The sequence below is a fragment of the Delphinus delphis genome, chromosome 2 (genome assembly GCF_949987515.2).
Source record: "Delphinus delphis chromosome 2, mDelDel1.2, whole genome shotgun sequence".
Classification (NCBI taxonomy): domain Eukaryota; kingdom Metazoa; phylum Chordata; class Mammalia; order Artiodactyla; family Delphinidae; genus Delphinus; species Delphinus delphis.
The window spans coordinates 113,769,477-113,784,012 of record NC_082684.1 but is presented as its reverse complement, the minus strand read 5'-3'; the positions used below and the strand labels follow the sequence as shown (position 1 = coordinate 113,784,012).

General features: G+C 42.5%; 1 protein-coding gene across 1 annotated transcript in view; it reads left to right on the top strand.

Moving 5' to 3' along the window:
• LOC132418715 (growth factor receptor-bound protein 10-like) overlaps nt 1–14,317 on the top strand; it is a 43,482-nt gene extending 29,165 nt beyond the window's left edge. The window contains 5 exon segments of the mRNA XM_060002707.1: nt 12,033–12,439; nt 12,629–12,716; nt 12,718–12,776; nt 12,778–13,843; nt 14,073–14,317. Of these exon segments, the coding sequence (XP_059858690.1) occupies nt 12,033–12,439; nt 12,629–12,716; nt 12,718–12,776; nt 12,778–13,843; nt 14,073–14,279 (1,827 nt within the window). The 3' untranslated portion in view covers nt 14,280–14,317.
• Nucleotides 14,318–14,536: the final 219 nt, after the last annotated feature.

The window sequence follows — 14,536 nt, the reverse complement described above, 5'->3', positions numbered from 1 at the left end:
AGAATCCAACAGCACATTAAAAGGATCATACACCATGATCAAGTGGGGTTTACCCCAGGAATGCAAGGATTCTTCAATATATGCAAATCAATCAATGTGATAAACCATATTAAGAAATTGAAGGAGGAAACTATATGATCATCTCAATAGATGCAGAGAAAGCTTTCAATCAAATTCGATACCCATTTATGATAAAAACCTTCCAGAAAGCAGGCATGGAGGAAACTTACCTCAACATAATAAAGGCCGTATATGACAAACCCACAGCCAACATTGTTCTTAATGGTGAAAAACTGAAACCATTTCCACAAAGATCAGGAACAAGACAAAGTTGCCCACTCTCACCATTGTTATTCAGCATATTCTGGAAGTTTTAGTCAGAGCAATCAGAGAACAAAAAGAAATAAAAGGAATCCAAATCGGAAAAGAAGAGGTAAAACTGTCACTGTTTGCAGATGACGTGATACTATACATAGAGAAACTTAAAGATGCTACCAGAAAACTGCTAGAGCTAATCAATGAATTTGGTAAAGTAGCAGGATAGAAAATTAATGGACAGAACTGTTTTGCATTCCTATACACTAATGATGAAAAATCTGAAAGATAATTTAAGGAAAAACTCCCATTTCCCATTGCAACAAAAAGAATAAAATACCTAGGAATAAACTTACCTAAGGAGACAAAAGACCTGTATGCAGAAAATTATCAGACACTGATGAAAGAAATTAAGATGATACAAACAGATGGAGAGATAAACCATATTCTTGGACTGGAAGAATCAACATTGTGAAAATCACTATACTGCCCAAAGCAATCTACAGATTCAATGCAATCCCCATCAAACTACCAATGGCATTTTTCACAGAAATAGAACAAAAAGTTTCACAATTTGTATGGAAACACAGAAGACCCCGAATAGCCAAAGCAGTCTTGAGGGAAAAAAATGGAGCTGGAGGAATCAGACTCCCTGACTTCAGACTATACTACAAAGTAGAGTCATCAAGACAGTATGGTCCTGGCACAAAACCAGAAATATAGATCAATGGAACAGGATAGAAAGCCCAGAGATAAACCCACGCACATATGGTCACCTTATCTTTGATAAAGGATGCAAGAATATACAATGGAGAAAAGATAGCCTCTTCAGTAAGTGGTGGTGGGAAAACTGGACAGCTACATGTAAAAGAATGAAATTAGGGCTTCCCTGGTGGCGTAGTGGTTGAGAGTCTGCCTGCTGATGCAGGGGACACGGGTTCGTGCCCCGGTCCGGGAGGATCCTGCATGCCGCGGAGAGGCTGGGCCTGTGAGCCATGGCCACTGAGCCTGCGCATCCAGAGCCTGTGCTCCGCAACGGGAGAGGCCACAACAGTGAGAGGCCCGCGTATCACAAAAAAAAGAAAAAAGAATGAAATTAGAACACTTCCTAACACTATACACAAAAATAAACTCAAAATGGATTAAAGACCTAAATGTAAGGCCAGACACTATTAAACTGTTAGCGGAAAACATAGGTATTACACTGTATGACATAAATCACAGCAAGATCCTTTTTGACCCACCTCCTACAGGAATGGAAATAAAAATAAACAAAAGGGACCTAATGAAACTTAAAAGCTTTTGCACAGCAAAGGAAACCATAAACAAGACAAAAAGCCAACCCTCAGAATGGCAGAAAATATTTGCAAACAAAGTAAATGACAAAGGATTAATCTCCAAAATATACAAGCAGCTCATGCAGCTCAATATCAAAAAAACAAACAACCCAATCCAAAAATGGGCAGAAGACCTAAATAGACATTTCTCCACAGAAGATATACAGATTGCCAACAAACACATGAAAGGATGCTCAACATCACTAATCATTAGAGAAATGCAAATCAAAAGTATAATGAGGTATCACCTCACACCAGTCAGAATGGCCATCACCAAAAAGTCTACAAACAATAAATGCTGGAGAGGGTGCGGAGAAAAGGGAACCCTCTTGCATTGTTGGTTGGAATGTAAATTGATACAGCCACTATGGAGAACAGTATGGAGGTTCCTTAAAAAACTAAAAATAGAACTACCATATGACCCAGCAATCCCACTTCTGGGCATATACCCTGAGAAAATCATCATTCAAATAGAGTCATGTACCAAAATGTTCATTGCAGCTCTATTTACAATAGCCAGGACATGGAAGCAACCTAAGTGTCCATAGACAGATGGATGGATAAAGAAGATGTGGCACATATATACAATGGAATATTACTCAGCCATAAAAAGAAATGAAATTGAGCTATTTGTAGTGAGGTGGTTGGACCTAGAGTCTGTCATACAGAGTGAAGTAAGTCAGAAAGAGAAAAACAAATACCGTATGCTAACACATATATATGGAATTTAAAAGAAAAAGGGTTCTGAAGAACCTAGGGGCAGGACAGTAATAAAGCCGCAGACATAGAGAATGGAATTGAGGACATGGGGAGGGGGAAGGGTAAGGTGGGACAAAGTGAGAGAGTGGCATGGATATATGTACACGACCAAATGTAAAATAGATAGCTAGTGGGAAGTAGCTGCATAGCACAGGGAGATTAGCTTGGTGCTTTGTGTCCAGCTAGAGGGGTTGGATAGGGAGGTTGGGAAGGTGATGTAAGAGGGAGGAGTTATGGGGATATATGTATACATATAGCTGATTCACTTTATTATAAAGCAGAAACTAACACACGATTGTAAAGCAATTATATTCCAATAAAGATGTTAAAGAAAAAAAAAAAACTTCACCCTGTGCAGGCACACTTTATTTTGTGCTTCACTTTATTGTGCTTTGCAGATAGTGCATTTTTTTGCAAATTAAAGTTTTGTAGCCACCGTGGGTCAAGCAAGTCTATTGGTGCCATTTTTGGGACAGCTTGTGCTCACTTCCTGTCCTTGTCTCACATTTTGGTAATTCTCACAATATTTCAAACTGTTTCAGTATTTTTTTTATATGTTATGATGATCTGTGATCAGTGAACTTTGATGTTACTGTTGCAAAAAGATCACAACTAGCTGAAGTGTCAGTTGATAGTTAGCATTTTTTAGCAATAAAATTAAGGTATATATGCTTTTTTTAGACATAATGCTATCGCATGCTCAATAGGCTACTTTTACATGCACTGGGAAACAAAAAAATTATGACTCATTTTATTGCAATATTCGTTTTATTGCAATGATTTGGAATGGAACCCGCGGTATCTCTGAGGCATGCCTGTAAAGCCACTTTATGCTAGTCAATCTATAGTGAAGTATGTATGGTACCTAGTTCAGATGTGGGTTCGGTCATCCCTAATGAATCCTTTAGCTATCTTTGCACACAGCTCCTCTTCAAGATCTCCTCCAGGTTATGTGTAGATCCGGAGTTGGCATACTTTTACTGTAAAGGGCGAAACAGTAAATATGTTCAGCTTTGCAGGCCATGCAGTCTCTCTCACAACCACTCAACTCTTCCAGTGCAATGTGAAATCAACCACAGACATTATGTAAATGAATGGCTATGGCTGTGTTCCAATAAAACTTTATCTACAAAAGATAAGCAGCAGGTTGTTGGTATATGACGGGTATTTGTACTAGGTAAGGTGACCAACTCATCCCATTTTGCTCAGGACTGTTTCAGGTTTAGCAATGAAATTCCTATGTTCCATGAAACCCCTCATTCTGAGACAAAGCAGGAAGGTTGGTTAACATGGACTATTAGGTGGGTTCTATTTGTAATTTACAATTAAGTCGAGACGTAGAATACAGCAAATGAGATAAGAATCACTCTTTTTTCCCTAAAAAATGTTTTGGCTAAGCTTATATCTGTCAGCATAAATTTATAAATTACAAGTGCATTCTGTAACCCCCCACATATTATGTACATACGAGGACAGGCACCAGATCACAATTTTCCTTTCTTCTGCTTCTGTACAGGGATTTCCCACTTCCTCTCATAGTTAGTACCATCTTCAGACAAAGCTACAATCTGAGTGTTGGCAAGGTGTCTGGACATCTCAGGAGATAAAAGTGAAGTTATAATAGAATTGTCATTCTTGAACTAATTATAATATTATTGTTCCATGAAGCCCCAGAGAGTCTGCTGAACTTTGGGGGATAAACAAGAGAGCATCTTCAGCGATTGAGGGAATACAAAGAAAAAGCAACCCCAGAGCACTAATGGACTGTCTCCAGCTATGCTAGTGGGTGTGCCTATTTCTTCTTTAATAGAGATGTCCAGGAGTTTTAGTTGTACTTAGTGAGAGGAACAGGGAAAAATACATCTAGTCTATCTTCCCCAAAGTGGAAATACCCCTTTCCATGGTTTTTATAATTGAAAAATAACTCCTGGTCTAGAGAATAGAAGCCTAATTTGAATCAAAATGTCATGACTCACTGCCTAATTCCCAGACTGGGTTTCCCTTGAGGACAGGTTTTGGAAAAAAAAAGTAAGAAGTACACATATTGGATCTTTTAGGCAACTTTCCTGAAGCTATTTATCAGGGTTATTTTTCCCTTAGGAAAGTGAGATACTCAGACTTTTTGAGGATCACTAGACACTAGCTATATGTTACACCAGTTCTTGGGAACTCTGTAGACCATGGTTTTCCACTGGTCAGAATATCGTCTTACAGGGGTCAATGGAGGTTTGATCCACAAATGCCTCTCATAGTTCTAGTCGGTCACAAACCCTTTTTGTCATCAATTATCTGGTTCATGAGCATAGAGTTGCTACATATATCCTCTATCCTGGATAAACATGCTTTCTATATTTAATATAAGGTCTATTAAGGTAGGAAGAGCCAAGTTGAGGCCCCTGAAGCTCTCTAGCTACAAAAATAATAATGCAAATGTATTACAATTTCTGTGGAGAAATTCCTACTATAAAAATTCTTGAAAGATACAGGGATAGTGATTTCTGTTTTATTTTTACTTAACTCTCAAATTTGGCCAGAGTCAGTTGGTCTTGGACTAGTCTTAGAGAATGAAAATTAACCTAAGCTTAGCAGGTGGTGACATCAATCGCATCTACTATTTGGAAGTACTCTTTTTCCAAGAGCAAATCAATAAAAGTCCTCCTATTGAGCCACTGGAATACAGTTTATTTTACCTAGCTAGATACCTTGCATTGTGTCATCACCATCTTAGCTCAGAATTATTTCAACTGTTTGGCACTTGCCACAATTTAGTATACAGAGACATGACTATCTTACCTTCTCATAAGGTATCACATAGGTCAAATATATTGGTGACATGAGCTCCTAGAATCCGAAGAGAAGCAGGTTCTTTGGCCTTAATAAAACTCATGTATATCATGGAGTAGGAGATCAATTCTGTGAAAATATAACAGCCTTCTATTTCATGGTCAGAGATAGGTTGGAATTTTTTTTTCCAAAGTAAAGGACACATTATTTCACCTTGAACTGTGTACTATTAAGAACATATACTTTATTTGGATGGATATTTAAAGCTAATAATTGAATAATCAGAAAGATTTCTGTAGTTGATTAAAACCCCATGTCCTAAACCCCAGGACCTGTGAATGTGACCTTATTTGGAAAAAGGGTCTTTGTAGATGTAATTAAGTCAAGGATCTTGAGATGAGATCATCCTTGATTTAGGGCATACCCTAAATCTAAGGACAGTGTCCTTATGAGAAAAGGGAAAGATATAAGCAGACACAGAGGGGAAAGCAGCATGAAGACAGAAGCAGATATTGGAGTGATATATCTACAAACCAAGGAATGCCCAGGATTGCTGCGACCACCAGAAGCTAGAGAAAAGCATGGAGTGGATTCTCCCTCAGAGCCTCCAGGAGGAACCAACCCTGCTGACACTTTGATTTTTGACTCTGGCCTCCAGAAATGGGAGGGAATAAATTCCTATTGTCAAGCAACCAAGGCTATGGTAACTTGTTACAACAGCTGTAGGAAACTAATACAATGTCCCAATCTGAATTGGGCCCAGAACAAAAGAAGTTTCCCTAGACAGTCCAGATTGCAGTTTAAGCAGATCCAGTGGATGGTACTTAAAATTTTTGAAGTAGATCAAGGTATTATATGAGACTATGACAATCTCCAGTAGGGGAATCTCAGACCACTGGGGTTTTGTAGAGTTATTCTTCAGCAAGAAGTTATTCTCCTTTACAGAAAGAGCTTTTGTTTTGCTATTGAGCCTTAATAAAAATTTATCTGGTTATACAAAACCAGCTGACCATAGGCCCTGAGTTACTCATTAGGATCTGTGTGTTTATTCCACTTAGCAAAACAGCATCATGTAGAATTACACAAAGGTTAGGTCTCAGCAGACCCTGAAGGCACAGTTGAGTTGTATCAGGATATGACTCACATCTCTCATATACCTACTTCTGCCATACCATATTAAGCAAAATTCTCAATTGGTCAATGTTTAGGCCAAAAGAGTAAGTGACTTCTTCAATTTGCAGAAGCTACTAAACACTCCCATCCAAAGCTGTGTCATAGAGATGAAAACAAATCCTGATTCAGCACAGCCTAAAGTGACAGGAGAAAGCACACATTCTCCTGAGACACAGAAAAAGGAGCCCATGATTTTGTTTTTGCTTGTAAACTGGATTACAGTGAGGGTGCCAGCACAATGCTGAAAAAAATTCAACCAACAGCACAGAAAAATATAGAACATCAGAGAGTATAAGTGAAGAATGTCATGAGAGAAAAAGATTAAAGGGAGGAAGGAAAGGATAAAGAAGGCTTGAGAAGAATGTGAGAGGTCCCAATGGGAGAAAAAATAAAAATGACATTCTATGTACCTCAACATAATACAGGCCATATATGACAAGCCCACAGCTAACATCATACTCAGCGATGAAAAACTGAAATCTTTTCCTCTAAGATAGGAACAAGACAAGGATGCCCCCTTTCACCACCTTTATTTGACATAGTATTGAACACAGTATTAGAAGTCCTAGCCAGAGCAATTAGGCAAGAAAAAGAAATAAGAGGCCTCCAAATCAGAAAGGCAGAAGTAAAACTGTCATTATTTGCAGATGACATCACAAATAGAAAACTCTAAAGACTCTACCAAAAGATTATTAGAACTAATAAACAAATTCAGTAAATGTGGAGGATACAAAATCAATATGCAAAAATCTGTTGCATTTCTATACACTAACAGCCAACTATCAGAAAGAGAAATTAAGAAAATGATCCCATTTATAATTGCAGCTCAGTTAACTCATTCCAGGTGGCTTTCTTGGGGGAATGCCTGATAATTTGTCTGAAGGAATTCCTGGAGTAGAAGGGGGCATGGTAGAAATGATAGGAGTGTCTAGGCTTAATAAAAATCTTAGTGATGCTGAAGTTCTTAAAGCTATGCCAGCTCCAGAAGTTATGAAGACCTTCCAGGATATGGCCCAGAACCTTACAGAGAAATTGAAATAACAAAATAATCCAATGATTACCATAATGTATAATATTGGTATTCCCACCAGATCTCCTTGGTTCCTTTAATTCTACGGTTTGGAGCCAGGGCTTTAAGGAGATTTTGCTCTCAATAACCAGCACCTGTAGCTCTTTTTCAACAGACTGTCCTTGGTAGGTTCTGGGAATTTCCTTGCCTCTAAGCCAATGACTGATGAATTTGGGAGTTGGAAAGCTCTATGACCCTTGCCTTGGGTCAAGCCAGTGCTGAGGTGCAAATTGCACCCCAGAGATCTCCTTTAGGATAAACTGAACTGATTCTCTGTAACACTTTGCCTGAAACCATGTCCTTATTTGGCTTCCTCCCCTTCCTTTTCCTGCTTTCATCACTTTTCCACAAGTTTTCCCTTGGGATTACTTCATAAATCTCCTGTACTATGCTGACTTAGAGTCATATTTTGGGGTGGTTGACCTAAGACACTTATCAATATGTTCGGTAAATGGCCAGTTAAATTTGGAAGTCAAGCCTAATGCCCTTAATCAAATAAAGCTATTGCTGAAAGAAAAACAACCCAGATCACTTAAATTAAGTTCAGAATAATACAAACAGCAAATATTTGGCCTTCTAATCAAGTAAGTTGGGAGACTTTGAAGACGATCCTTACAGCCTGCCTCAAAGCTGCAGGAACATTTTAAAACTGATTTGCCATTGGGCTTTTCAAGTATGCTTTCTTACTAAGAATTATAAAATTTATACAATTATGATATGTGAAAAATATTTAAAACACCAATGAATGCAGATGGTAATTCACAAATTTTTTTCTTTACTAATGATTTTGTTGGTTTCTTTAAATTGGTTGCTGTACGAGTTTTCTAGGGCTATCATAACAAAGTACCACCGAGTGGGTGGATTAAACAATAGAAATTTATTTTTTCGTAGTTCTGGAGGCTGGAAGTCCAAGGCCAAGCTATCAACAGGTTTGACTTTTTCTAAGGCTCCTCTCCTTGGCTTGCAGGTGGCTGTCTTCTCACTGTGCCGGCAAGTCCTTGGTGTTTCTTTGTGTGTTCAAATTTCCTCTTCTTATAAGGACATCAGTCATATTGTATTAGGCCCACCCTAACTGCTTCATTTTAGCTTACTCACTCTTTAAAAGGCCTTATCTCCAAATACATTCACACTCTGAGGTATTGGGGTTTAGGACTTCAACATAAGAATGAGGGGCACAATTTAGTCCATAACCATTGCCTATGGCATAAGAATTCGAGTGTGAAATATTTCTTGTTCTACTTTGAATAGAAAATGGTTTAATCAGAGAGAGGCATCTATTATTCGTTATTTACATAGGTAAAGCCAAAGTTTGGCTTAAGGCTATGGAGTTATTTTGATTTGTTATTAAACATTATTTTGTTAAAAATATTTATTTTGATAATAAACAGTAGGGGCCACTTGTGTAGGATTTGAGTGGGGATTTAAATTACCTAGTGGGAATACAGCCATCTTTTTATTATTTTATATTACATAAGCCTCCAAGAAGAAATCAGGAATAGGCTGGCTGATAATTAAAATCTTACCGTGTGGTAAAGGGCATCACTTTACAGTTATACAGTAGGGTTGATTTACTATCAAGTAATATCATCTCTGTTTCTATCCAAAATATAACTGAAGCATTTTTTAAAAAAGAACAAGAAAGTTAGTGAGAGACAGTTGAAAGACTGTTGTAACTCTACACATGCAGGACCACCAGGCGCTAAAATACTCATGTATGACATTTTGGGTCGTCCCAATGATTAAGCACCCCGCAGTTACCTAAGTGTGGCAGAAAGCAAAGAAGACGTGGAGTAGTGGGCTGTGGTGTGGTAAGCCATCAATATTACCTACAGTCCAGACCTGTTGCAAAGAAAATGACTAGAGCCTTTACCCAGAATTTCCTTCCTCATTGTTCCACATAAGTGTTTTAACTAACTTCCTTATTTTTCTGTTTCCACCAACATAGCATATGCATTTGTAATGTCAACTGAAAAAAAACCGCACAACCTAAGAGTTGAGAATTATGTTCTATTTGGTGGACAAAAGTGAGGACTTAAGTCTGTGTCAGTCTGAAGAGGTAAGAGAGGAGCCAGGATATATAGGACTTTTTGCAACAAAAACCAAGTAGTCAGAACATCAAAAGATTACCGTTAATTAAAGAAAACCAGACATCTCAAGTCAATGAATTTAGCACTTTTCTGTGCATGGGAAGATACAATAGTCTGGGCTCATTGAAATCATTCCTTTGATATGTACCTCAGCTATATGGGGCCAGTATCCTGTGTTTTTCCCATCCTGACTCTCTTCAGGGTGCACCATTAAGGAGTGGCTACAGTGGCTGATGGCTTGATGGCAGGCATCCTGTTTCTATCCTGAGTTCCTTCAGGGTGCACCGTCAGGCCACTGTAATGTGATGGCTTGAGGACTGCAACATCTTTTGTTTACTGATGTGGCAGGCAACATTTTTTCACTCACAGTAATTATTTTGTGGTTTTTCAATGTATCAGAATAAAATTGCTACAAAACCAAAAAACAAAAACAGGAATAGATGTTAGCCACAGGTCTTGGGAGCTTGATTAAAAAGGAGAGATTTTACTGTCATGGTCTGGGGAGTAGAATATTTTTCGTTGTAAAAGGGTGAGTTGTTTTTAAGTTAGGCAGAAGCCCTTTGCCTTTGTGCATTTTGTTTTGCTTTTGTTTTTGAAGTGCAGGTCTGGGAAATGGTAATGGTGGATATGTTTCTCTTGTTTTGGCTACTCATGATTGTAAGAACCTTACATTTTGAGGGAATTTCACACTGGGTGTCCTGGTAGGAAACCAAGTATGTCTCAGCTCTGCCTGCCAAAGCAGAAGGGTCAAGTACATTTGAAAGTCATGGCAGTGAGGGAGTGGGCAGGTGATCGAGCTTTAGCCAATAAGATACATGCCACCAGGCTTCTGAATCTTGGCAGCACAGTTGCGGGTTTCAGAGTTTTGAGTTGACAGCACCTGTGGAAGGATAACACTTGTACTGTCAGTTTGCGTGTCCAAGTGGCAGCCGTGCCAGTAGCAGTGGTCTAACCTAACTTCATCCTATGGTTTGAACTTGCATGTATTTTTTTTTTTTTTTTTTGCGGTATGCGGGCCTCTCACTGTTGTGGCCTCTCCCGCTGTGGAGCACAGGCTCCGGACGCACAGGCTCAGCGGCCGTGGCTCACGGGCCTAGCCGCTCCGCGGCATGTGGGATCTTCCCGGACCGGGGCACGAACCCGTGTCCCCTGCATCGGCAGGCGGACTCTCAACCACTGCGCCACCAGGGAAGCCCCCTGCATGCATTTTTTGAACTCAGTCTTCCTTGGTTTAGCCCTTTTCTGAGCCTGGCTATCTGGTCTTCCTATGAATTTTGATAGTTGCTCCAAATCCTTCCAAATACATTGCTGTTGGCATGAGTTAGCTAAATTCTTCTGCTATGGTTTCTAGCAATATATTTGACTAATAAACTCTCTTTTAACATTCATTCTCTCATCTTTCTCTCCTATTATACCAAGTAGGAATAATTGGCTAATTCTCCCATCCGGGCCTGGAAATCTTTCTTTTCTACCTTTTTTTGAATTTTCTCACTTTGAGTGTCCTCCCTCCCATACACGTTAGCAAGTGTTGATGCTAACCGACACCTCCTGTTGGCGCTTTCCTCTGCCCTTTGGTATAGGGCAGTCTTTTGGCCCACGCTCTGTGTCTTTGGCCTCATTCCTCTGTCTTCATCACTTCCTCATCCTTCCTGTTTACACCCAGCTCAGGGCTTCTTCTTCCTTATTCACAAACTCCCTTGTTTATTAAATTGTATATCATCTAAAGCACCTGTTCCAAATGTGATGTCTTTGGCTAACTGCAGCCCTGCTCCAAGGCTCAGCCCAAGACTGGCTGTTCCTCTGTCTCAAAACTCCATCCGAAACCATTCTGTCTCATCAAGATGTCTCTTTATCTCTGGACCCAACCTCTCTCGTGTATTTCAACATAGTTACCATCCTTTCTACAAATATTGACTGTATCATTGTTACCCTAATCCATTTGTACTGAAGTCTCAGAAGCACCTTTGGTACATTCCTAATGCCCACCAAGCTTCACCTTCAACATTTCTCATCTCTATTCCTTCCTTTTCATCTCTCTATCACTTCCTTCTTTCAGACCGTCTTCATTTGACATTAGGATAATTTCTAAAACAATTATCTTTCTTTTAGTGACCTTTGCTCTAGTTTTTCTCGCACACAGACAATAAAGATTAACGATCAAAAATACAATGAACACAATATGAATATTTAATAATCAGGTACTCATTTACCTTAAGATAAACATTATCCTTTTTCAAATTATAATCATGTTATTCCAGCATGAATTACTTTGTGAGAAGCTGATCACTAAGCACCAAGTGTGAATTGATTCTCTCTCTGATACTATTGGGCATAGCAGAGGGATTTTTTGGAAGTCAAAATTTTGTTCTATAGAGAACTTTGCCTTATTCAGAGTCAATGGCTAAGACATGCCCCCATAGCTATGCAGCTGGCGTTTAGAATTGGAAAGGACCTTAAAGATTATTTAGGTCAATTGCCTCAATAAGTAAGAAAACTGAAACAAAAAAGGTAAAGTCATTTGTCAAAAGCAGAGCTACGGGAGGAGGCAGGGAGGGACGCGAGCGGCGCGCAGCGGCGGGCTGGGCGCTCGGAGGCCGTGGAGCCCCGCGCGGAGCCCAAAGTTTGCGCGCGGCCCCCGGGCGGCAGCGCGCGGGGGCCGGGACAGCCCTGCGCGCCGCCCTCGCCCCGCTGGACCCGCGCCGCCCCGGCCGCGCCGAGGGTCGCGGGCGGCCAGGCGGAGGCGGCCGGGAGCGGCGCTGCGGCAGCTTTGGAGTTGGGCACCATGCTGAGCCCGAGGAGGGGGCTGCGGGGGGCGACGGCCCCGTGACCGTGACCGGCCGCCGCTTCTCACCTGGGTCCTCTCGGTCCAGCCAGGCGGCCACCAGACACCCAGAGCCCCAGAAAAACCCCGACAGGTGCCGCGGCCCAGTCCACGCGATTTGAAGACGGCAGGAAGGAGCCGATGGCTTTAGCGGTCGGCCCAGATTCCTTTCTGCACCATCCATACTACCAGGACCAGGTGGAGCAGACATGTCCTCGCCGTCCTGGAAATCTGGCAGGACCCGGCTTCCCAGCGCCGCCTGAACGGCTGGCGAATCACCAAGCCGCCTGCAGCAGGAGGACCAGCAGTTGAGGACGTCGTCTCCGCCGGGGGTCCCCGACCCCTTCCCCGAGCTCTGCGGCCCCGGGAGCCCCCACTGCGCTCACGCCGGGCTCCTTACCTCCTGGCCCGGCTACTGCGAAGCAGGATGTTAGTCTTTAGCGAAGACGAGACGAGCAAAGTGGTGGAGATTCTGGCGGACACGACAGCCAGGGACCTGTGCCAGTTGCTGGTTTACAGAAGTCACTGTGTGGACAACAGCTGGACTCTGGTGGAGCATTACCCGCACCTAGGATTAGAAGGGTGCTTGGAAGACCATGAGCTTGTGGTCCAGGTAGAGAGCAGCATGGCAAGTGAAAGTAATTTTTTATTCAGGAAGAATTATGCAAAATACGAGTTTTTAAAAAATCCCACGAATTTCTTCCCAGAACAGATGGTTACCTGGTGCCAGCAGTCAAACGGCAGTCAGACCCAGCTTTTGCAGAATTTTTTAAACTCCAGTAGTTGTCCTGAGATTCAAGGGATTTTGCACGTGAAGGAGCTGGGAAGGAAGTCGTGGAAGAAGCTGTACGTGTGTTTGCCGCGATCCAGCCTCTATTGCTCCACAAAGGGAGCTTCAAAGGAGCCCAGACACTTGCAGCTGCTGGCCGACCTGGAGGACAGCCGCATCTTCTCCCTGATGGCCGGAAGGAAGCAGTACGGTGCCCCCACGGACTACGGCTTCTGCATAAAGCCAAACAGAGTCAGGAACGAAGCCAAGGAGCTGCAGTTGCTCTGTGCCGAGGACGAGCAGAGCCGGACGTGCTGGATGACGGCCTTCAGGCTCCTCAAGTATGTAATGCTCCTTTACCAGAACTACAGAATCCCTCATCAGAGGAAGGCCGTGCTGTCCCCCTTCTCAACTCCAGTGCGCAGTGTCTCTGAGAACTCCCTTGTGGCCATGGATTTTTCTGGGCAAACGGGAAGAGTGATCGAGAATCCGGCTGAGGCTCAGAGTGCAGCCCTGGAAAAAGGCCACGCCTGGAGGAAGCGAAGCAAGCGGATGAATATCCTCGAGAGCCAAAGCCCCCTCCACCCTTCCAGCCAAGGTACAGTGATTCACAGGACGCAGCACTGGTTTCACGGCAGGATCTCCAGGGAGGAGTCACACCGGATCATTAAGCAGCAGGGGCTTGTGGATGGGCTTTTTCTCCTCCGTGACAGCCAGAGTAATCCAAAGGCATTTGTCGAGCTTCCCTGGTGGCGCAGTGGTTGAAAGTCCGCTTGCCGACACAGGAGACACAAGTTCGTGTCCCGGTCCAGGAAGATTCCACATGCTGCAGAGTGGCTGGGCCCGTGAGCCATGGCCGCTGAGCCTGCGCGTCCGGAGCCTGTGCTCTGCAACGGGAGAGGCCACAGCAGTGAGAGGCCCGCGTACCGCAAAAACAAACAAACAAAAAAACACAAAGGCATTTGTCCTCACATTGTGTCATCATCAGAAAATTAAAAATGTCCAGATCTTATTACCTTGCGAGGATGACGGGCAGACCTTCTTCAGGCTTGACGACGGGAACACCAAATTCTCTGACCTGATCCAGCTTGTTGACTTTTACCAGCTGAACAAAGGGGTCCTGCCTTGCAGACTGAAGCACCACTGCATCGGCGTAGCCTCATGACTTCAGGTCTACCCTGGCTGCAGGCTGGAGGACGCCGACACTGGAGTGAAGAGGTCTGTGCATCATTCAGAACACACGTCTGTCTGCACCTTGGGGCTCGAAGCAAGATGGGTATGTTCGGTGCTGACCGACCACGACCACGATCGACTGGTTTGTTGGACTTGACGATGATTTGCTGCTGCAGGTCCAGCAGGGCCGCGCCCCTCTCGCTGGCCTCATCGGGGAGGTTGGAAGACAGCAGACTCGAGAATAAACTG